This window comes from Hyaena hyaena, unplaced genomic scaffold, assembly GCF_003009895.1.
Source record: "Hyaena hyaena isolate Hyena2069 unplaced genomic scaffold, ASM300989v1 scaffold_904, whole genome shotgun sequence".
In the NCBI taxonomy this organism is placed as follows: Eukaryota; Metazoa; Chordata; class Mammalia; order Carnivora; family Hyaenidae; genus Hyaena; species Hyaena hyaena.
Genome location: NW_024081540.1, coordinates 653,134 through 678,783, shown reverse-complemented (window position 1 = coordinate 678,783; position 25,650 = coordinate 653,134). Strand labels below are relative to the sequence as shown.

General features: G+C 34.5%; 1 protein-coding gene across 1 annotated transcript in view; it reads right to left on the bottom strand.

Moving 5' to 3' along the window:
* HDAC9 (histone deacetylase 9) overlaps window positions 1-25,650 on the bottom strand; it is a 718,836-nt gene that overhangs the window by 53,745 nt on the left and 639,441 nt on the right. Inside the window, exon 23 of the mRNA XM_039220715.1 lies at window positions 10,309-10,442. Within this exon, the coding sequence (XP_039076646.1) occupies window positions 10,309-10,442 (134 nt within the window). The remainder of the gene's footprint in view (window positions 1-10,308; window positions 10,443-25,650) is intronic.

Genomic DNA, 25,650 nt, shown 5'->3' with positions numbered 1-25,650 from the left:
TTTTAATTGACCTTGTGCATATTTCTTTAGATAATAGCTAAAAGATGTTTTGCTAACTAGATCACTTTCATTATAAAAAATATTTAAAAAGAAAATTACCTATTTTGGTCATGTCACTCAGATAACTTAATTTAAAAAAAATAAGTTTTTTGGTACCCATCTATATATTTACACTAAGATGCAGAGCCAAGAGTTCTTGCTGATTTTATAATTCCTTTGGGTTATGTAATACATATTATTCTGGTGATAATAAGTCATATGAAGCAGCATTTTGCTGTATTGACTTGGCCTGGCCAAGAACAACAAGGAAAAGAAATTGCATTCAAAAAACTGGCAAAATGTTTATGAATTCTAATCCTCTGCACATGAATAAATACATCTGACAAAGTGCAGAGTCCCTCAAAAAGGCCCTTCTTGACCTTCCTAATTTGAGTTCAACTGCATGTTCAGTGTTGAGAAGCCAAAGTAGGTTCTGCCAATGTTTTAAGCTCAAACTTTACTACATTTTGCTATTTGTAAAAGTAAAATCCCAGATAATAAGTTGTAATTGCCCTATTAATCACCTGAAAAGGGAGTTTGGAGGGAAACTGGGATTTGAAATTGTAATAATTGGTAACTGAAAGATTTTTTAAAAAAATTTTTTACCTTGACTTTACCATGTAAAACCACTGTGAAAACTACATGTATGCACTTTTCAAAATGGTGAGGTACATGCAATATGCCTTATTATATATTACTTTTTCTAAAAGAATGAAATTTAAAACTTCAATGCAGTCATGCTGTTAGTCATGATGACCTCTGAACTGAAAAAATATATAGAAAGCCAGACCTTGGATTATAAATTATATTGTCAATGAAAGTGAGAAGAACTCTTTGTTTCTTAAGTTGTTTCAAGTATTACGTTTTCATTTCCTTTTTTCAAATGAATTATAATGCACAACACACATGTATTTTTCTTCCATTTTTCATTTAAAAAAAATCCTTCTTTTCCCAAGCTTTGTTCCTCTGCATACTGATAGACGTGACACACCAACATTTACCTTTCAAAGTTCAATATACCAAATCCATCTGTTTCCCTTAGAGAATTTTGTGGGAAATTTATAATCTCATTTATATTCTGAAGAATTCTCAATAAGGAAAAAATACAGAAATCCAGATATATTTAAATTTGTTTTCCCTTAGTTTATTATACACAAAACTTAGATTGGGCTTATGCAATTAAAAATAGGCAATGAAAAAAGACAAGCTGATATTTAGGGGTATTATAATAACTAAATCAAATTTATTATAAGACATCCAGATATTACAGTTGATTAAAGAATTAATATAGCAAAAAATAATAATTTCAGTCATCATTTACTGGAAGTTTTAGTCCCTATACATCCATATGGTCATGTTTAAGACTGGCCAATGACATATTTACCCTTTCCTCTATCTCAAGCCTGGTCTTTCTAAAAATGCAGAAAAAGGGTATAGAAAAGGTTTGAGAATAGGTCTCAAACTTTAAATTAGGGTACATTGTCCTAGTGTCACTAATTGCTCTATGAAAACAATCTACTCGATCTCTAGGGATAGCTCATATGATAAAATGACCATAGACATCCCTGTCAAAAGGTCTGGCAGTGGAAGGAAGGTACGAAACATACCATTTAGCTTTTCAGTAAATTCAGACATATTAAGAAAACCATGTAACTCCACACAACTGACTTCAATATGTTCTGAAAGAGTCCTCTCTTAAAGAAAGAGATAAAAAAAAAAAATATTTCATTCTCATTGGTAATCCTCCCTTGGAAGAATAAAGTAGGCCAAGTATAGCGATTACCAGCACATAGAAATAGAATCTCATTTGAATGGATGTGCTCAAAGAGAGCCAGTGAAATCCATAATTTCCTTTCACATAGTTGGAGAAATAGTTGGCTTTTGCAACTGGGTAACATTTCTTTCTGGGCAGGTCAATCATCCATGGAGCCACAATCCACAACCTACTGTGATTTTCTGCACATCTGGCATAAGCCTTTATAATGTAAATATTAAAACCAGTCTGCTTCTCTAAAATGTTTCCATATTTAAAATCAAACAAGTAAGTTATGACTATAGGTGAATATGCAAACTATGTTTTCTGGTAGGCATAGGGCAGCTCAACATTAACTGATAAACTCCTTTAGTGCCATATATACACCAAAACACCCGACATAATTTTTGACACTATTTGTTCATAGGAAACTCAGAATGATTCTAATATTTAGAAAATTTTAGATACTCTGAAATATATGTGATCTGAAATAGCATGCACTAATAAGAACACTAATCATTAGACAGCTACATCTTTTGGGTTATTGTCCTATCTAAAATTATACAACAGAGAAAAGACTTACAGAGTGCTCAATCTTTCTTTCTGTATTTTCCTTAAAATAAAAAAGTACCTATTTATCTCAATATATATGTCAGAATAAATATGTCACAATGATTGAGCTGAAGCACTGCAGACTTGTATGATAATGATGACAAAAAAACTTACATGTTCATTATGCAGGTGAGAAAATAGTTTTTTCCCCTTCATAAATACTACAGGCAAAAGCATAAGTTACTGTTAAAAATAATATACATGACAGATTAAAAAATGATTTTGTATATGTTTATTTCTTAAGTAGTCATTTTGCAAGTTCAGGGAAGAGAGTAAAACCTAAAACAGTCTTAACACTTGGAAACATTCACTATAAATAAAAAGAATTGGTAACATTAAGGAATACATACAAACTTTGAAGTATTTGTTGACTTGCAATTAATTAGTTCAAAAGTTTGCCATAATCTGCAAGTGAACCTAATGGTAATGTGATCTGATGTCTACAGACTAATCAGAAAAACATGTTGCAATTTAGTCACATAATGTGAAAGAAAAAAATCATGTTTGGCAATGCAAATTCAAGTTCAAATTTTGGATTTAATGCATTCTGGCTACATGACTTTGAAAGGATTTCTCCAACCTGTTTGACTCATTATCACCATCTGTATGATGGAAATAATATCTATCTCTTAGCCTAGAGAATTCATAAATGGTAACATAAAAACTTTGTCAAAATTTTTAAAACTCTAGATCAAATGGTGACAGAGGAGACTTCTAAATTTCCCATCATTCCATGGATGCATCAAATATACATCTATACATGAAACAATTCCCTCTGAGAGAAATCCAGACACTAGCTGAGTGACTCCTATACATTAACCAAATGACAAAATACCCTGTAAAAATGGGTAGGAAAGACTGAGCTACACCTTCACCATAAACTCTGTGCAACACAGCACCATACAATTGGGAGGGAACTCCAACTCCCAGCTCTTCCTGAGAAGTGAGTTGTTTGGACCATGCATCCAAAACTCCAACTTTTAAGGTTCCCACCTACAGAATGGGGTCTCCAAACACATAGCTCTGAATGCTAACATTAGGGCTTGTGTTTATGAGTCCCATAGGATTATGACAAACATATAACATTTCTCAGGTGTGGGAGAACAGCTATACCCCAAGGCTCAGCACAAAGGGAGCAGGCAAAAAATTCTCCATCTCCCAGTTTTCCTTGGAAATATCTTGACCACACACTTAATAAGTTGCTACCTGAGGAATCTGACTTCTAATTAGCATGCATCAATGTGCTGACTGTGATTCTCTGTAGAGCCTAAAAATGCTGGTTAGGCATTTTTCCTGACTTCTCTCTCTGGTTCCCTCCAGCAACAAAACCAAGTAACCAGTATCTCTCTGGAAGGAGTCTATTCACACATCTAGCACCCTAACTTTTATGGCTCTCACCCAAATAATGGGCCCCTAAATCACATAGCTCTGATAGCCAAGAGGACATGTGTTCACGAGTCTCTCAGGAATAGAGCAAACAAAGAAGCAGTTTTCAAACAGGCACAGGAGCACTGCCCATCTCCACCCCCATGACTCTGCACAGAAGGAGCAAGCAAAAATGTTCATTTCACAGTGTCTCTCTGGAGGGGGTTTGACTACACAATTTCCCAACTTCTACCTATGGATCCAGCTTCTATTTAGCCTAAATGTAGGTGCTGACTATGATTCTCACCTTAGGGACACTGACAGATCTTGGCATACCCTCAACTGCTGGGAACCACTAACAACAAAGACTGTGGATTCAACAATCACAAAGGCTTAAGAAGTAACCAGGAGCTTGGACTGAGCTGATTGATGAAATTCATCTCCTATTAAGAGACCAGTTTGCCATGACTAGGAGAGGTGGATGTTTTACCTAATGTGCAAAAACCAACAGAGTTAAGGAAAATGAAGAAACAATGGGATATATTCTAAACAAAGGAAGACAAATCTCCAGAAACTGATCCTAATGAAATGGACATAAGATTTACTCCACAGAGTATTCAAAATAACAGCTGTGAAGATGGTAATTGAGGTCAGGAGAGCAACACATGAACAAAGTGATCATAGAAGTGAAAAATTCAAAGAACTGTTCAAGAGGAGACCAGCTCAAACGGAAGAAAAGATCAGTGAACTCAAAGATAGGTCAGTGAAACTCATCCAGTCAAAACAGCAAAAAGAAAAAAAGAATGAAAACAGTAAAGATAGCTTAAAGGACTTATGGAACACCATCAAGTAAATCAACATACACATTATAGGAGTTCCATAAGGAGAAGAGAAAGGGTCAGAAAGCTTATTTGAAGAAATAGTGGTTAAAAACTATCCTTACCTGGGGAGAGAAAAAGACATTCAAATACAGATATCCCAAAGAGTATCAAATTAGATGGTACTAAAGAGACCACTACTAAGTCATACGAAGTTGTCAAAAGTTAAAAACAAAGAGAGAATCTTAAAAACAGCAAGAGAAAAGCAACTTGTCAACATAGGGAGTCTCATTATGATTATTAGTGGATTTTTCAGCACAAAACTCAATGACCAGAAAGGAGTTTGGTGATATATTCAAAGTGCAGTAAGAAAAAACTGCTGACCAAGTATATTCTACCCAACACAACTGTCATTAAGAATTGAAGTATACAAATTTATAGACAAACAAAAACTGGAGTATTCATCACCACTAGATTGTCCTTACAAGATATGTTAAAGGGAGTTCTTCCAAGCTGAAATGAACGAATGCTAATTAGTAACATAAAAACATATGAAAGTATAAACCTCACTGATATAGGCAAACACATAATTAAATTCAAAATACTCAAATATTATAATGATAGTGGGATATAACTTAAAACTCTAGGGTAAAGGTTAAAAGAAAAAGTATTAAAATAGCTATAACTACAATACTTTGAAATAATACACAGTACAAAAAGGTATAAATTATGACATCAAAAACATAATCATGGGAGGGAAGTGTAAAAATGTTGAGTTTCTGTATACATTAGAGTTAGGATGTTACCAGCTTAAAATACACTATTATATGTATAAGAGTTTTGCAAGCCTCATGGTAACCACAAAGCAAAAGCCTACTGAAGTATGCAAAAGACAAAGAGTGAGAAATTAAAACATACCAGTATGGGAAGTCATCAAATCACAAAGAAACAGTAGGAAAAGAAGAAAGGAACTACAAAACTGCCAGAAAACAACAGATGGCAATAGTAACCCTGTATATATCAATTACTACTTTAAATTTATTGGACCAAATTCATTAATCAAAAAGCACAGAGTGGTTGAATAAACACCAAATAAGACCTAACTATATGCTGCCTACGAGACAATCACTTTGGTTTTAAGTACACAGAGATTGAAGATGAAGAGATAGAGAAGATATTGCATGCCAGTGAAAATGAGAAGAAAGCGGGGGTAGTTTGCTTGCACCAGAAAAAAATAAACTGCAAACTAAAAACTGTAATAAGAGACAAGGTCATTATATGATGACAAAGGTCAATTCATCAAGAGTATATAACAACTGTAAATATTTATGCATGTCACATAGAAGCACTAAGTTTATAAAGCACATATTAACAGATGGAAAGAAAGAAACGGGAGAAAATACAATGATATTAGGGGACTTTAATACCCCACTCTCAATAATGGGCAGATCAGCCAAACAGAAAATCAATAAGGAAACAATGGACTTAAATTACACTTTAGAGCATGTGGACCCAAGAGCTATATACAAACATTTTATCCAAAAACAGCACCAAATACATTCTTCTCAAGCACATATGGAACATTCTCTAGGACAAATCATGTATTAGGCCATAAAACAGGTCTTAGCAAATTTTAAAAGACTGAAATCATCCCAAGTATCTTTCCTGACCACAATGGCATAAAACTAGAAATCAATGAGAAGAAAAATGGAAAACTCAAAAATATGTGGTAATTTAACCACATGCTCCTGAACAACAAATGGTTCAAATAAGTCAAGAGAGAAATTAAGAAAAAAATCTTGAGACAAAAGAAGATGGAAATACAATACACCAAAACTTAGGGGATATAGCAAAAGTAGTTCTAAGAGGGATATTTATAATGACTAAAGATTACATCAGTAAAAAAAGAGAGATCTCAACAGATAACCTATCTTTATACTTCAAGGAACTAGAAAAAAGAGAATAAACTAAGTTCGTTAATAGAAAGAAAGAAATAATAAAGATTAAAGTAGAAATAAATGAATAAAAAATAATAGAAATAAGTCAATGAAACTAAAACCTGGTTTTAGGACAAGATAAAAAATCGATAAATCTTTAACTAGAATAAGAAAAAAAGAAAAAAGTCTCAATTAATAAAATCAGATTTGAAAAGCAAGACTTGACAAATGATAACACAGAAATCCAAAGGATCATAAAAACTACTATGAACAATTATACATCAGTGACTTAGATAACTAGAAGAAATGCATAAATTGCTAGAAACATAAAACACATGAAGACAGATATCTGAGCAAACAGAAAATATGAACAGACCAATAATTAGTAAGGAGAGTGAATCAGCAATCAAAAACCTCCTAACAAAGAAAATACAGAATCAGACTGGCTTCATTGATAACAAAGAGGTCATTATACCAGATATTAGAGAACTAATATCAATTCTTCTCAAACTCATCCAAAAACTGATTCAGAGGGAACATGCCTAAACTCATTTCAGGAGGCCAGCATTTCCCTGATACCAAAGCCAGTAAAGAACACTACAGAGAAAGAAATTACAGGCCAATATTTTCAATGAACATAGATGCAAAAACTCTCAACAAAATATTAGCAAACTGAATTCAACATTACATTAAAAGGAGCATACATCAGGATCAGGTGGGATTTACTCCAGGATCTGAGAACTGCTTAACATACATAAATCAACTAATGTCATACATTACTGTAACAAAATGAAAGATAAAAGTCATATGATCATTTCAATACATGCAGGGAAACCATTTAACAAAATTCAACATCCTTTCATGATTAAAAATGCTCAATAAATTCAGTATAGAAGGAACATACCTTAACATAATAAATGCTATATATAACAAGCCCACAGCTAACATCACACTCTAAGATCAAGAAAAGACAAGGATGCCCACTTTTGCTACTTTTATTCAACATAATATTGTAACTATGAGCTAGAGCAAATAAGCAAGAAAAAGAAATAAACGGCATCCGAATTGGAAAGGAGTAAGTAAAACTGTCTCTACTCACAGATGACATAATATATATGGAAAACCCTAAACATTCTACCACAAAACTATCAGAATTAATAAACAAATTCAGTAAAGTGTCAGGATGCAAATCAATATTAAAAATCAGATTCTATATATTAACAATGAACTATCTGAAGAAGACATACAACAGTCCCATTTATGATGGTATCATAAATAATAAAACAGAGATAAATGTATCCACGGAAGTTAAAGGTCTATACATCAAAAACTGTAAGATATTGATGAAAGAAATTGAAGAAAACACAAATAAATGGAAAGATATCCCATGCTCATGGATGAGAAGAGTTAATATTATTAAAATGTTCATATTGCCCAAAGCAATCTATAGATTCCACGAAATCCTTATAGAAAGGCATTCTTTACAGTAATAGAAAAAAAAAAGTCCTAAAACTCATATGAAGTCACAAAGACCCCAAACAGATGAAGAAATCTTGAGAAATAATAATAATGCTGGAGTCATTACACTTCTTAATTTCAAGTATACTGTAAGTAATCAATGCTACTAGCATTAGAAACAGACACACAGATTAATGGAACAGAAGAGAGGGCCCAAAGTAAAGTCATGCACATGGTAAATTGATCTTTAACAAAAGATCTAGGAATATACAGTGGGAAAGGAATAGTCTTTTCAATATATGGTGTTGGTAAAACTGAATGGCCATACACAAAAGAATAAAACAGGACCCCTATCTTATATCATACATAAAATCAATTTAAAATCAATTAAAAACTTAAACGTAAGACGTGAAACGATAAAACTCTTGGGAGAAAACGTGGGGTAATCTCCTTGACGGTGGACTTGGTAATGGCTTTTTTGGATCTGACATCAAAAGTAAAGGCAACAGAAGGAAGTAAAAGTTGAAAAGCTTCTGCTCAGTAAGGGTGAATAAAATGAAAAGGTAACCTATGGAATGCGAGAAAATATTTGCACACCATGTGCCCATGGTGCCCAATAAAAGGTTAATATCTAAAATAAACAAAGAACTTATACAAGTCAATATTAAAAAAAACAAAAACAAAGTCAAAACCCCAAATAAATCATCTAAAATGGGGAAAGGATGCTAGTAGATGGTTTTTCCAAAGAAGGCATATAAATAAATGGCCAACATGTACATGAAGAGGTGCTCAATAGTAATCATCAGGAAAATGCAAATCAAAACCACAATGAGATATTACCTCATGAATTAACAAAAAGAAAAGAGTTAATGCTGATGAGGATGTAAAGAACAGAGAACCTCTGTGCACTGTTGTTGGGAAGGTAAGATGTACAGTCACTATGGGAAACAGTAGGAGGAGATTCTTCAAGAAACTAAAACTACCACATGATCCAGCAAACTCACTGCTGAGTATATATCCAAAAGAAATAAAATCACTACTCCAATATTTAATGTGGAATTATTTAACAATAGTCAAGGCATAAAAACAACCTTAATGTCCATAAACAGATTAGTGGAAAAAGAAAACGTGGCATTTATTATGTATGTTCTATATACAATAGATTATTATTTAATTTTTTAAAAAGAAGACAATTTTTTGTCATTTTTTACAACATGGATAAAACTGGAGGGCATTACACTAGGTGAAATAAGTTGGATGGAGAAAAAAACCTTGTATGGTATCACTTACATAGATCTCCCCCCACCCCAAAAAAGTAGTTGAGCCCACAGGGTCAGAGTAGAACAGTGGTTGCCAGGGGCTGGAGGGGTGGAGAGAACAGGAAGAGGTTAGTAAAAGGTTTTAAACTTTCAGTTATGAGATGAGAAAGGACTGAGGATCTACTGTATTACATGATGATTACAGTTCATAGTAATGTATTATATAATTAAAATTTGCTAAGAAAGTAGAACTTCAGTGTTCTCACCAAGAAAACAAAAACAAAAAGTAAGTATGTGAGGTAATGCATGTGTTAAATTAATTTCACGGAGGGAATCGCTTCACGACGTATACATATATCGAGTCATCACGTTGTATACTTTAAATGCATTACAATTTTGACAATTTTCAGCTAAATAAAGCTGAAAAAAATTTAAAAGCTTTATTTTCTCACTTGAACTAACATAATCCTATGGAAAACTTCAAGAGAAATTTTCTTTGAGTTATTTGTTTTTCAGTAAATATTAACTGGGTCAGTATACAAAGCATTTCCCTACCCAAGGGTTATTTTTACTTTAATTTTTTTTAATGTTTAAGTGTTTTTGAGACAGAAAAAGAGAGAGAGAGACAGAGAGAGAGAGAGTCAGAGCATGAGTGAGGAAGGGGTAGAGAGAGAGAAAAATGTAGAATCCAAAACATCTCCAGGCTCTGAGCTGTCAGCATAGAGCCCAAAGTGAGGCTCAAACCCACAAACCATGAGATCACGACCTGAGCTAAAGTTGGACGCTCAGCCAACTGAGCCACCCAGGTGCCCCTATTTTTACTTATTTATTGAGCTTGCAAATAACTGATTGATGGAATCTGATTGATGGAAGAGCCATGTGAATTAACCGGACAGAAGTTATACCATATAACAGGAGTACATGTAAACTTTTGAAAGTTTACCTTCTTAAAATTGTAAGAGCAACATTGTACTTTCTGATTACCTGAGATTAAAAAAATTAAAAATATGTCTGCATGCATTCCTAGTCCTTTACCCCTACCCTAGGATACTTTTAATTATTTTTACCTCATTTCCTAGAAGAGCATTTACACAGGCTTCAGATGCATCGCAGATGGCTGTGAGATCATGTCCTCCTTCTAGAGCCAACACCACATGTCCATCAGCCAACGTCATCAATTGCTTCGTCAAATGACCAAAGCCTACCATAACACAAACATTTCAAAGTATTAACTCAAAAAAGAATATTACTAGAATCTAATATTGACTGAGCATTTATTCTGTGTATGTCGTTTCGCAGCACTTTCCATGGGCTAACTCATTTACTACTTATAATAATTTGATAAGTTAGGTGTTATTATTATCTATATTTTACATATGAGGGAATCAAAATCCAAGATTCCACAGCTAGAAAGTACCACAACCAAAATTTACCTCAATCAGTCTGGTTCCTCACCAGTGCACAGTACTGCTTTCACAACACATTCCATATGTATCTGAATAAAAATCTTGAATAGCATTTGGCAAGTGTAAATAAGGTCAACAATCTTATTTTCTGGACTTTTGTTTATTGTTCCATCATCTGCTTTTACTTTACTATAAAAGGAAATTTCTTACATATCACTTCAAATTAACTATCACATTAAATTTTATAGACATTCCTTTGATTATGAAAGAGTTAATAAATGTAAAAGAATAAATAACATCTCTATATATTATAAAGTATAATTATGTGTGAAACATCTGTTCACTCACTTTCCAATTTACGGAAAATAATGTTAGTAATACTTTTGAAGCTTCTTGTGTACTTCTATTAACATGCCTCCTCCTCTGGGAAATCAGAACCACTTATTTGTATTGATATTTCCTTTGCTTTTTTTGTGTGTATGTTTAAAAAAGATTTTTTTTACTTTATAAAAGTGTTTTTCTATTTTCACAACTTGGTCTTTTCATACAATATCCTGTTAGCTCATCTCTGTAGATAAATATAGCTACAGTTCTTTATTGTCCAGTAGGTAATATTATGGGTATATAAGAATTCATTTACCCAATCTCCTGATGACAGATATTTGAATTTTGTTATTACAGCACCCCAGTGATTTATTATTACAAACAATATCTCCATGAATATCACTCTTGTGGTTCATGTATACAAGAGTGGAGTAAAATCTCTATGGCTTAAAATCTGCTAAAGAATAACCAGATTATTTGTAAAATTATATACTCAACCCCCACTCTGAGAACCAGTGTATATAAGAATTCCAGTTCAGTCACATCTTTGCCAACATTTGGTATAATTTGCCAAGGAAGTGAATGAATCATCACATCTTATTGTGGTTTCATTCAGTTTTAGCAAGGACCTTTCTATTTCTACTTTGAATTTAAGTTTTTATTATAAATAGATGTTAAGTGTAATTATTTACACCATAATGAGATGTTTTTTCTCCTACGATTTTGTAGTGTTATAACATTAATACTATTAATATTAAGCCATCACTAAATTTATAAAGCAAAATAAACTTGGTTATGATGTAATTATCTTTTTTGTACATAGCTGGACTTGTTTTGCTAATGATTTGTTTAAGATTTTCTCACCTATGTTCATGAATGGGGTTAATATGCAATTTTCCATTCCTGTATTGACCATGATGAATTTTGATGTGGTTGGGACCCCCCTTGTCCATGATCTCATTCTAATAAGTTGGGTAGAAATCTTCTGTAGAACCATTTGAGTTTTGTGTTTTCTTTGAGGAAGATTTTTAACTACTGAAGAAACTTCTTTACTGATTATAGGGCTACTCATGCTTTCTATGTCTTCATAAGTTATTTTTCTAAAAAGTTTTCTTTAAGTGTTCAAATTTATTTAAAAAATGTTGTTTATTTATTATCCCTATTTTGGAATTACAATTAGATATATGTGATCACTGTCATTATATCCTCAATGTCTCATAAGGTTTCTTTCATATATTTTATATCTCTTTCTGTCCTGCATTATATGTATTTTAATTTTAGATATACCTTATAGCCTTTCTTTCTCCAGAGGTGTCTAATCCTGTTTAACATTTATATTGGTATTTTCGTTTCAGTGATTTTGCTGTTCAATTTCAGACGTTCTATTTGGATAGATTTCATAACCTCTTAGTTATTTTTATAGTTTCCTACTCTTTGCTCATTTCTTCCTTCTATTACTTTACCCATTATTATTATCATTATTATATATTCTGCATGTGTTATTCAAAGTCTTTAAGGCCTAGTCTTACTACTTATTGTTTCCGCTGATTCATCTTCATGATATCTTAATTCTCTTTCTCTTCTGTTTTTTGAGTATTTTTTTTTAATCCATATACATTGGAACTTCCTATGTGAGAAGTTTTTGAAGCCTGAATTGAATTTGATGTTTATTTTTGAAACCTGGGTTGAGTGTGATTTTGCTTCTACTGGATGGCTGGGGTACTACCTGCTAGGATCAGTTTTAAATTCTTAGATTGCAGGGCTTCTGTTTTTAATGCATAGCTATTGTAGATGTGGACCCCAAAATGTGCAAGTTCTCATGGAAAAATATTAGTTTTTATACCCCTCTTTATTTCTTTTGAAACTTCCTCCATTATAGTCCTAACTAAGATAGACTTATAGTTTTATTCATCAGAATTTCCTCTTCTATTTACCCTTTTTCTTAGAGTTTGCCCTTTCTCATACCTTCTTTTATGATACCTTTCCAATAAAAACCTCTCCCTTCATGGGCCCAAGACTTTGACTCCCTTTTCCAGTATGTAGTAGTCTACTAATGTTCAAACTCTATCCAGCTGGAGAATTTGGGATAGCCAATAGCTACAGGATTTGCTCACCTTCCTTCATCTTTTTTGGAAATCATTCATAATTTTAAAAAGTAGTTTTGATATTTTCATGAAGTGTTTCGGGATGTGTAGACTCTCATAATGTCAAATCTGTCTCTCATTCAACATTAAAAAACTGTAACATTGTATCCAACCTGTCCAATTTCAAGGACAATTGCAAAAAAAAAAATAAGATAAGTGAAAAGAAATAAAACCATATGTTCAATATGGCATTTCATCTTTAAAATTTGCTTTAAGGACTTGTAAGGAATAAAATTTTAGTTTAAAAATTTTTTTTGTTTTTGTTTATTTTTTAGAGACAGAGAGAAACAAATAGGGGAGGGGCAGAGAGAGAAGGAGACAAAGAATCTGGAGCAGGCTCCAGGCTCTGAGTAAGCTGTCAGCACAGAGCCCAATGTTGGGCTCGAACCCACGAACTGTGAGATCATGACCTGAGCTGAAGTCGAATGTTCAATCGACTGAACCACCCAAGCGTCCCTAAAATTTTAGTTTTAAATCAATTATATTTTTAATAATTAACAGACTTTATTTTTTTAAAGCAGTTTGGGTTTAAAGAAAAGTTGAGCAGAAAGTACAGAGTGTTCACCTATACCATCCTACCTCCTTGCTATCATTTCCTCTATTACTAACATCTTGCAATAGTAGTGTGGTATATTTGCTATAACTGGGCTTCCCTCTGGGGGAGTGGAAGGGGGAAATAGTGGGGGAAAGGGGGAGAGGCAAACCATGAGAGACTCTTGAATGCTGACAAAAACTGAGGACTGATGAATGTGGGGGGGCAGGGGGGATGGGCACGGAGGGGGGCACTTGTGGGGGATGAGCACTGGGTGTTATATGGAAACCAACTTGTCAATAAACTATTTGTAAAAAAAAAAAAAAAAGAATTTCACATTGGAGAATGAAAGAATAAACTGATATTTTGCACACTTTAAAAAAAGAGTTTCAAGTTAAGTCAGAATAAAGAACACATATAATGCAAAAAAAAAAAAAGAAAATAAAAAAGCAAGGGATACTCATAATATATACAGGCAAATAGGCAAATATTTCTGCTAATGATATTGTTAAGTATTCAGAACAGCTTTTCCTATAACCTAACCTAGGGCTACAGTGAGAGCATAAAAACACATAATAATAAATCAAGCCAGTATGCCCTATCTTTCATACTAAAGGTTCCTAACAATTGAGAATTATCTAAAGTCATTACTGAGCAGATAAAATCACATGGATTTGGAAAAAAGAGAGAGAAGGAGAGAAAATCTCAAATCTGATTTAAGTTCACTTTTTCTCCTGGAAATAAAAAAAAAAAGTCCCATAAAATACCAACTTTAGATGGGATAGTAAAAAGTGGAAGGAAAGAATGGAATGAAACTAATCTTTGATCTCTATCCAAATTCCTTTTTCTTTTACCTACAGGCTTTATTTCCATTCACATGTTACCCATGTGATTTTGAACCACATATTGAAGCGGCAGAACTTTTGAGTTAAGCATGCACAAAATATTCAAGATAAATAAAGAAATGAATTTCTACAAGGCCTGTGGCCTCTCTTTCAATCAAAGTAAAGAATTAAGTAGAACTGTTTAGCTTTGTTAGCCTGAGTTCTACTGTGTCCATTACTGCTGTATGTATATATGAGGTATTTAAGAAACCAAGGATGGCTGTTAATGTCAAGGTGTTATTTTTTAGGACAAGTGAGATGAAAGTTTCAGTGGCACACATGTGCGTGCGCGCACGTGTGTGTGTGTGTGTATTGTGTTTAACATTTTTAATAGGCATAATTGCAAGCTGCATTTAATAGTTTTCACTCATATCTTCACAAAAGGCACAAAAGCTCATCCTGCTTGTTACAACAAACTTAGCCTGAGTAGTTGAAAAATTATAGCAGAAACCATAGCCCACAAATTTTTTTCAAGGTGGTTAGAATGTCCTGAGTGTGAGGCCTTGTGGGAAAAAAGTGATCAAGTGGAAAAACACATCTCTATAACATGGTGCATCTTGGGCTCAAGCAATCACCAGATATGGTGATGGAAGTGAATTCTTAGGGTCCATATATGTCTTTAGCTTCTGGATTTTTTTTTTTTTTGGGGGGGGAAGGTGTGAATAGACCTTAGGAACCTGTGGCTAGCAAGATGGGCAGGCCCAGGTTAGTCACTGAAATTGGTATATATTCCCTGAAAATCAGACTTGGCAGTCCTCCCTACTACTTTATTGCATTGACTAGGATGGAATTCTCTAAGAAATACTTTTTTTTCAAAGTGAAATTTGGCACCTTAAACTCTTTTGAGAAGAAATTCCAGAATGAGGCATTAATAAGATACTAACACTAATATACTCCTGCTGCCACTACTACTACACTAAAGAATCCTGTGTGCAGCCTGGTTATTTTAAAGAGTATCAAATTAATTTAATTGAATCAGCATTAAATTACAAGCATGAGAAGGAAGCTACATTGTAACTTGTCATTTCTTTTCCTGACCAAACACAGCTGACTGTGTTGTGAGTACCAAGACTGAGACACCACTGAGCAAGAGAACTGGAAGGGCATTTTCAGTTAGAAACCTTCTGTTTAGTTCTATTGATTTAGTAGAAGCAAATTTAATTTTTGCTTTTGAAAAGAATTATTAAGCAAGCTGTAAATATGTTAGTGGTTCAAATGATCAGTTTCTATTTGGTTTCTTGATATTCTATGGGGTGTTACTTATGGTCAAAATCGTACTGTGTCAGTAGTTTTCCTAGTTCAGAAAAGTTGTTTGCAATGAAAAGTTGCTCAAATAAGGTTCAACAATTAAACTTTAGATAGGTACTTAATAACCAAGTCACAGGACAAAAAGGGATTTCATCCTTCTAAATGGTAGGTCTCTAACACTTGCTCTGATGTTCCCCGAATAGTTACCAGAGAATAGTGGCTGTGAAAGGAAACAACACTAACTAGTTTTATTTTAATTTTCATTAAAAAAACCCGTTTTAAAAAGCAAACACATATTCATTGTAGAAAATTCAGAATAGAAAATAATGAATAGAGTAAATAAAATAAATTGTATAATATATAATAAAGATATGTGTAGTTATATATTATACAAATGTATTGTCTAGTATTTAATAAAAATTAAAATTAACAGTAGTAAAATAACTATAATTTATATAATAATAAATCCATAGTTCTATCAAAGATACCAATTTATCTCATGTATGTTGTTTTGTGTATTTTACAAAAAAACAGGATCATGTTATAATTTTTTAACTTACATTTACAAATATCAATAGTGAGAAACATTTCTGCAGTCCTCTACAATGTTATTTTAAATGTATTACTATACCAACCAATTCTGTTTTTAGATATTTAAGTTGTTACTAGGTTTTCAGTTTTTTGCAAATAGTATCCTCTTGTGTGGTTAAAATGACCACCACATACTAGCACTTATTTGACGCTAGTGTTATACTGTATTTATTTATGATGGAAAGAGGCCTGTTTTTTTTTTTTTATTGCTAAGTTTTCTTTTTTATCAGAGATGAGATAGAACGTAAGTAGTAAAACATCTAAAGGCAAAATGGGAACAACATTCCCAAACTCTAAAAACTTCATTCTTTTAGAACCTAGGTATATTCAGCAATGCCTATTGTGGATAACTGAAACATTATTATAGAAGCCCAGGGAAATGAGAGACATTCCCAGGTATCCTGTTCCTACTATGAAATTACAAAAATGGTTGAATTAGAATTCTTTAGGCAAGCTAGGACTGAGAAAATTCTATTGTACATTGAAGAGGGACTTCTCTCTAACCTACAATTTAGTTACTATTGCTATTTGGCCATCCTGTAATAGATTATAGATTTAAGAATCAGCAACCAACTGCCAGAGAAGGTACCTGGGTCATGATTAATTTGGTTAATACAGAAACAGACACAAAGCGATTAAACAAGTTATTTTACTTCCACTCACATTAATCTCTTGACTTTGCTTATGTCAGTCTTTCTTTCATTACAAGTGTTTCTTCACTATTATTTTCTGTCTGTTGAAGAAAGCTTCAAGCAAAAACAAAAGAAAAGAAAAATAAAGTAAAAGAAAAGAAAAACAAAGTAAACGAAAAGACAAGACAAGACAAGAAAAGAAAAGAAAACAGGATGACAGAGGCAATCCTCATTCCCAAACCCATTCAGGAGAGGTGGTGGAGTGAAAATCAGCAGTGTGACACTGTCTAAATACTGACACCGAATATGTTATTGATTTATATCATTTTTGTAACTCTTCTGATATAGTTAAAAAGTCTCAGTAGTAATTTACTCATTTTTAACAGGTTGGTTTCATTTGGGCCAGAAATATTTGTGAAGACTTCACTGTAGATTCAATATAGGAGAGATCAAAGAATACATATTTTTGTCTCATTTTAATGTGAAATTTAATTTTGCGCATCCACTGGAAAAATTTCTATAGTTGTATTCAGAAAGGATCACTGGAGAATGCACATACAGTGAAGTATAATTACAAAAGCTGTAGCCATTTTTCTCTCTAAACCCCTTCATCATTAAGTTGCCATGTTGTTCCTTGGGAAAATGCAGTCAAACTCAAGTTGAGAGAGAAGTTTGGGTAGCATGTGGCTGTCTCATGTATTGTAAGACTCTCTAGCAGAACTTCAAAGCAGAATCTGATTGTTACAGATGGGAAGAATGCTTTCCACAGAAATACCTTTTTAAGACTCATGGTGCTGTAATTCATATGGTAGGCACTTGTGATTCGTTCCTGATGATGTTGGGATCATTTAACTCACAAAACCATTGTCGCTACCATAAAATCCTTTCATCTGTAGCCAAAAAGGTTTATTTCATGCAAATGAAAATTTTTCACTGAAGTATCACCTTAATAATGGGCAAATATATATATATTTTGGTCATGCTTAAAATGTAAATTTATGAACATATTCTGAAGATTCATTTCATATTAGTATCTTTATTTATTTGATGTCCTAGGCCTCTTTCCAAGTTCACTGAAACCGGAAATCAATTTTAGAAGGAATATGGAGATTATTATCATTAAATCTTTCAGTTGGCTTATTCTAAACAGCCCTATAAATACTGCATATGTTTTAAAGAAGGTACTTTCAACTATAGTAAAAATCTCTTTAGTGTTCCCTTCAGTGATGCTCCAGGAGGTGAACTTACATTCTCGGCCTCTTTTGGAAACAAATGAATAGTTGGTTTGTATCTTAAAGTCTTAGACAACAGAATTCGGTGCCATTATTCCTGAAAAATTAAATTTATATTTACCCTGAAGAATTCCTGAGAGTAAGATTGCAAGAAAGATGACTGGTATTTTGACTATCCTTCCCTCCTTCCCTCCTTCCTTCCCTCCTTCCCTCCCTCCCTCCCTCCCTCCCTCCTTCCTTCCTTCCTTCCTTCCTTCCTTCCTTCCTTCCTTCCTCCCTTCTTTCCTCCCTCCCTCTCTCCTTCCTCCCTCCCTCCCTTGTATCCATCTATCCATCCATCCATCTCTCTATGATCCACTTACAAATCAACAATTATTTACTAAATTCCTAATATGTTCCACAGTTTTATATGTAAATCTGATACTTCAAATAGATATGTGATTCTGAGTTTTTTCACTTGTAAATATAACTAAGGATTAAGTATTCTGCCTTACATATTTGAAATGAATATCTAAATCATAAAAAGGAACCTCAAAAAAAAAAGCATGGTATATCAACAGAGCCTGGCATATAGCAGTTTTAATGTATTTTTTTTTTTAATTTTTTAATGTTTTATTTATTTCTGAGAGAGAGAGAGAGAGACAGAGTGAACAGGGGAGGGTCAGAGAGAGAGGGAGACACAGAATCCGAAGCAGGCTCCAGGCTCTGAGCTGGCTGTCAGCACAGAGCCCGACGCGGGTCTCAAACCCACGAACCGTGAGATCATGACCTGAGCGAAGTCGGACGCTTAACCGACTGAGCCACCCAGGCGCCCCTGTATATTTTAATAAAAGATTTATTTAAGGTATTTTAGATCTAGAAGTGAATTTTAAGATTATATATTCCAATCTTTTCATTTTAAGGATGAGGGAACTAGTATCCAAGAAGGTGAATTATAAAGGCAAACAGTTAACAATATAGTTGGGGTGAGAACCCAAAGCTCTCAGTGAGTGCATTTCTTACCATCCAGCCAACTAAAGAGATATTAATACTGCTCATATTTTTTCAGACATGATTTCCAGTTCAAAAGGAACTTTAGAAAGAGTTCCTAGACACCAAATTGCTTTTACAAATCATTGATTTGGTGTGTTAAGTGTAAACAAACCAGAAACATGTGAATTAAATTTCCCTTAACATACACAAATATAAAACGAGCGAGGAAAAAAAAAGTCCTAGAAAACGCTTTTAGACATTATAAGACCATTCCTTTCTACCCCTCAACATTTTTTTTGCCAAGTCCCAAGTGCAATTTGATTTGCCAATCACTAGTTTTTACTTCTGTTTTCAATAATGCATCAAACACATGGGATCTATTCTCTCATGGATGCTCATGCATAATTGGCTAAGTGGGACAGAGTAAGAGCAGAACAGACTCATGCTAAGCAATGATGATCCCATTATAGTAGTTTGCACTACTCATATTCAACCAGTATTTACTGAGCACATACTTTAATAATAGCTAGGGAAAGAGATGAGTAAGACATAGTTCCTGCCTCCAAGGAACTAGAATATAAGGGACACTTACACAGATAAATAAAATTTATTATCGAGAAAGAGGATTGTTGTAAAATAAACAACATTTTTTATAAAGTGTAATAGATGGAAGATACACATCTGCTTAGAGGAAACTCAGGATAATAGAGGACATACTCAAACATTTAAAGTCTTAGACATTTCTATATCTTTGCTTCAGCTTCCCATTTCTGGCACAGGAATAGTAACATTGGTTAGTTTCTGTAAAATAATGTCTGTAAAATGCATTTATCCAGTACTTGACACACAGGCAGTATCAGTAACTATGTCTTCCTCCCCTCAGGTCATCAGCCCTCTTAATGATTTAAAAGGTCTATTAGATAAATAGGCAATATATTATAGACGGTATCATTCTTTTCATTTACGTAGTTATTCAATTAGTAAACCTAGTTCTAGAATACCCAATTATGTTGACACAGGATCATACACACTGTAGTTTCAGAAAGCAAAATGGAGAGTAGAAAAGTAAGTTTGGTGAACAGGAACCAATATTTTCAGATAATCCTGCTTTTTAAAAAATCTATTTTGAAATAGTAAATTGCCAAGAATTGATTAATACTTTCAAATATAACATACATCTTGGTACATGGTAGGTGTTCAGTAAGTGTTTATTGATACAATGAGTGAAGTTTGAATAAACATATTCAAGTTTACTTGATTGTATTTAAATTAGTAAGGTAGTCAGAATACTCAGAATGATCCTCAATGACTCTAATAAGTCTTGCCCTTGTATAATTCCCTTCTCCTTAAGCGTGGGTAGAACCTATGCATATTATGTACTCCTGTAGTATGGCAAAAAGAATTTTTAATCTGAATAAACAAACCAAAAGGGAAATTTGGGACAGTGTTGAGCAGAAAGAGGGTGGATGTATATAACCTAATCATATGAACCCTTTAAAAGCAAATAGTTTTCTTCAGCTGGTCCCATAAGAGGACCCTGGCAATATGTGAAGCATAAGAAGGACTTGATGTACCATTAATAGATTGAAAATGGCTGGGGTCATGTAAGAAGGAATGTTGGTAACTTGTAGCCAGAAAGGAAATGAGAACCTCAGTCCTATAACTGTATGGGACTGAATTTCAGCCAGCAACCTGAATGAACTCAGAAGAGGATTGTTCCTTAGAACTTTCAGAATAAGGAGTCAGCTTGGCTAATATATCAGTTTTGTGAGAGCTGAAGCAGAGGACTCAACTGAGTCTCCCCAGACTTGTGACCTACAGAACCATGAGACAATAAATAGATGGTGTTTTAAGCTACTAAGTTTTCACATATCCCTGAATATACTGCAGGTCTAAGAAAAACTAATGTAATTCTAATTTATGAGGTAAATTGAGAGTATAAGGAAAGATGAAACTATAGGGAAATTACAACAATTAGAAATTCTAAAACATTTATTCTATGCCAGGTCCTTGGACTTTGTAGACATATTTCATTCAGTCTTCATACCAACCTCATTAGGTAGCTACAGAGAATATCAAACTTTCTATAGAGGAGCAAACAAAGAGAAGTTGAATAACTTTCCCAAGGCCACACAACTACAATATAGTAATGTTAGGACTCAATTCAGGCTTTAGAGTCTGAAGTCTTATCCACTGATATCACTGCCTATTTAAAATAAGTGAAAAAAAAACCCCAAACAACTAAAAAAAATGTTTACTTTTCACTTAGAAGATTAAGGAACCAATGGATGTTACCATGCACTCAAAGTATTCAACTGTCATCACTATTTCCCACTCATTTTTTCCATTAAGTACCATGTGCCACTACACTGAGGTATAAAAAAAGTACCTTGGCAATGCCTGAGCAAACTGTTCACCGTATCTGGGGAAGGTGGGTTATTGAGAAACAATAAGGCTGTGAGAAATTTTCAGTTTTGACTTCAAATAAAGTCAAATAAAGTCAATGCTGCTGGTTGTCCTATTACCCTGAACCAAAGCCCAAATCTGTAGGTCACTCTGTTTAAAAGACAGGAAGTCGCACTCCTGGATAAGCCTGAGTTTATGTAACTGACATAACTTACTCAAGCAGGGAGATTTGTAGAATTGTAAACTCTTCTACAGAATCAAGGGCTCTGTTAAAGAGACGTGATCATTGGCCATATCTGGTTGGACATTGCAAGGCTTTTCTAATTAATATCTTATATTCAAGGAACTCTGGGAGGTCTTATATGGCTGAAAGAGTGTACAAGTTGGGAGAAGACTCTGAGCATAGAAATAAGCAAGCATGCCAGGAGAAAACTGTAGGCTCACTCACATACAGCAGTGAGCTCAAAACACCAGCCACCTAACCACCTGTCATTGACTTTTTACACCTTTCAGGATTAAATTCAAAGCCTTCAAGACATGATTTCTCCAGTTCCAACTTCTGCCACTCGCCCATATTTAGTCTTCCCTTGACTTAGAGATTACTATCTACACAGTTTGATGAATCAAACAGTGCCCACAAATATGACCTTCTGCTGATGAAATATGCTGTCCTTATTAAGTCAGTTCCTACTCATCCTTTAAATACAACATAAGCAACATCCTAAAACCACTGTGCAATGAAGAATTATTCCTATGTGCCTTCTCATATTTCTTTCTTTCTATATACTCCTTAATTTGTGAGTTCACCGTACCAGGGTACAAACAGGGACCGTGGGTTGCTATAACCACTGTGCGGTAGAGTGTTGGGCATTGTCATTAGGTTAATTAAATAACTGATACATAAATAGTAGAGAGACATAAAGCACATTGGCTGAATGTGTGATAATAGCTAATTTACATAAAACTTACAGCAGTACAGTCTCTGTGCTAAACACTTTAAATTTTTTTTAATGTTTTTATTTATTTCTGAGAGAGAGACAGCGTGAGCAGGGGAGGGTCAGAGACAGAGGGAGATACAGAATCTGAAGCAGGCTCCAGGCTCTGAGCTGTCAGCACAGAGCCCCATGTGGGGCTCAAACTCATGAGCTGTGAAATTGTAACATGGGCCAAAGTTAGTCGCTTAACTGACTGAGGCATCCAGGCATCCCAACACTTTAAAACTTAATTAATGTTCAACCCCTACCATAGGCCCCCCACCCCTGACAAACCAAACATACACACACACAAATAAGTTATTACCATTAGTGTCACTGTAGATGAGAAAACAGAGAGATCAGGTACACTGTCCAAGGTAGAACAGCAGAGTTAAAGTTGAATCCTCTGACTCTGAAATCCCTGCTCTTAGAACATAATACCCAATGTTGTGGATTCAGAGCTCACAATGAAACAGGCATACCTCAGAGATATTGTGGGTTTGGTTACAGAACACTACAATAAAGTGAATATCTCAATGAAACTAGTCAAATAGAATTTCTTGGTTTACCAGAACATATAAAAGTGGTGCTTACATTACAACTAGTTAATTAAGTGTGCAATAGTATTATGTATAAAAGACAATGTACATACCCTAATTAAAAATATTTCATCACCCAAAAAAAATTAATGACCATCTGGGCTTTCAGCAAGGCATTCCTTTTTTGCTGGTGGAGAGTCCTGCCTGGACACTGATGGCTGCTGACTGACTGGGGTGGTGGCTGCCAAAGGTTTTAGACAACCATAAAATTTGCCCCATCAGTGGACTTTTACTTTTCTAAATGGATTTCTCTGTAGCATGTGGTATCTGATAGCATGTTACCTAACGAACCGGGTTCTTTCATAACTGGAGTCAAGCCTCTCAAACTCTGCTGCTATTTTACCAATTACGTTTATGCAATAGTCTAAATCCTTTGTTGTCATTTCAATGATCTTCACAGCATCCTCCCCAGGAGTCAATTCCTTCTCAAGAAACAACTTTCTTTGCTCATCCATGGAAAGGAATTCCTCATCCATTCAAGTTTTACATGAGGTTGCAGCAATCTGGTCACATCTCAGGTTCCACTTCTAATACTAGTTCTCTTACTATTTCCACCACATCCGCAGGTACTTTCTCCACTGACGTTGTGAACCCCTCCAAGTCATCCATGAGGGCTGGAATCCACGTCTTCCCAACTCCTATGCACGCTGATACTTTGACCTCCTCCCATGACTCACAATGTTCTTAATGGCATCTAGAGTGGTGCATCTTTTCCAGAAGGCTTTCAGTGGACTCTGGCCAGACCCATAAGAGGAATCACTATCTGCAGCGGCCACTGCCTTATGAAAGGAATTTCTTAAATAAGTAGACTTGAAAGTGGAAAATGACTCCTTGATCCATGGACTGCAGAATGGATGCTGTGTTAGCAGCCACGAAAACAACATTCCTCTCATTGTACGTTCCCATCAGAACTCTGGGGTGACCAGGTGCACTGTCAATGAGCAGTCATATATTTTGAAAGGAATCTCATCTTCTGAACACTAAGTCTCAACAGTGGGCTTACAACATTCAGTAAACCATGTTGTAGACAGATGTGCTGTCAGCCAGGCTTTGTTATTCCATTTATAGAGCCCAGGCAAAGTAGATTTAGCATAATTCTTAAGGGCCCCAGGATTTTCAGAATGGTAAATGGGCCCTGGCTCCAACTTAAAGTCAGCAGCTGCATGATCCCCTAACCAGAGGGTCAGCCTGTCCTTTGAAGATTTGAAGCCAGGCACTGATTTCTCCTCTTCAGCTATGAAAGTCCTAGGTGGCATCGTCCTCCAATGGAAGGCTGTTTTGTGTACATGGAAACCTATCGCTTAGGGTGGCCACCTTCATTAATTATCTGAGCTACATCATCTGGATGAGTTGCTGCAGCTTCCACATCAGCACTTGCTGCTTTACCTTGTACTTTTATGTTACAGAGATGGCTTCTTTCCTTAAACCTCAGGAACCAACCTATGCTAGCTTCAAACTTTTTTCTGTAGCTTCTTCACTTCCCTTAGCCTTCACAGTATTGAAGAGAGTTAGAGCTTTGCTGTGGGTTAGGCTTTGGCTTAAGGGAGTGTTGTGGCTGGTGTGATCTTCTATCCAGATCACCGAATCATCCTCCGTATCAGCAATAAGCCTGTTTCACTTTCTCATCATTCATGTGCTCAGTGGAGTAGCAGTTTTAATTTCCTTCAAGAACTTGTCCTCTGCATTCACAACTTGGACAACAGTTTGGTGCAAGAGCCTAACTTTTGATGTATCTTGGCTTTCAACATGCCTTCCTCATTATGCTTAATCATATCTAGTTTTTTATTTAAAGTGAAAGATGGGTAACTTCCTTTCACTTGAAAACTCAGAGGCCATTGTAGTGTTATTAATTGGTCTAATTTCAATAGTTTTTGTATTTCAAAGAAAAGAGAGATTTGAGGAGATGGAGAAAGATGGGGTAATGGCCGTGGCTAGAGCACACTCCACATTTACTGATTAAGTTAGCCACCATTTTATATAGGCTCAGTTCATGGTACCCCACAACAATTACAACAGTAACCTCAAAGACCTCTTACCATGGAAATACATAATATAATAATAATGAAAAGCTTGAAATACTACAAAAATTACTTAAATGTGACACAGAGACATGAAACAAACACTGTTGAAAAAATAATGTCAATAGACTTGCTTGCCACTGGTTGTCACAAATCCTCAATCTGAAATTTCACATTATCTGGTAAGTACAATAAAGAGAAGCACAACTAAATGAGGCATGCTTGTATTGGAGGGCAGTTTTTTTTTTTGTAGAAAAGTAAAGAAAAGCAAGGGATTGAAAAATGTTATGCTCTTAAGATATATGTACTATAGATTAACTATTTTCCTTTCTCTAAGAATGTTTTTTTAAAAATAGTATGACCAGTATAAATAGAACGTCATTTTCAAAGACTGGTGAGGAGGAGTCTGTGGAAGAAGATCAGGTTCAAACAAATACAAGAGAACAA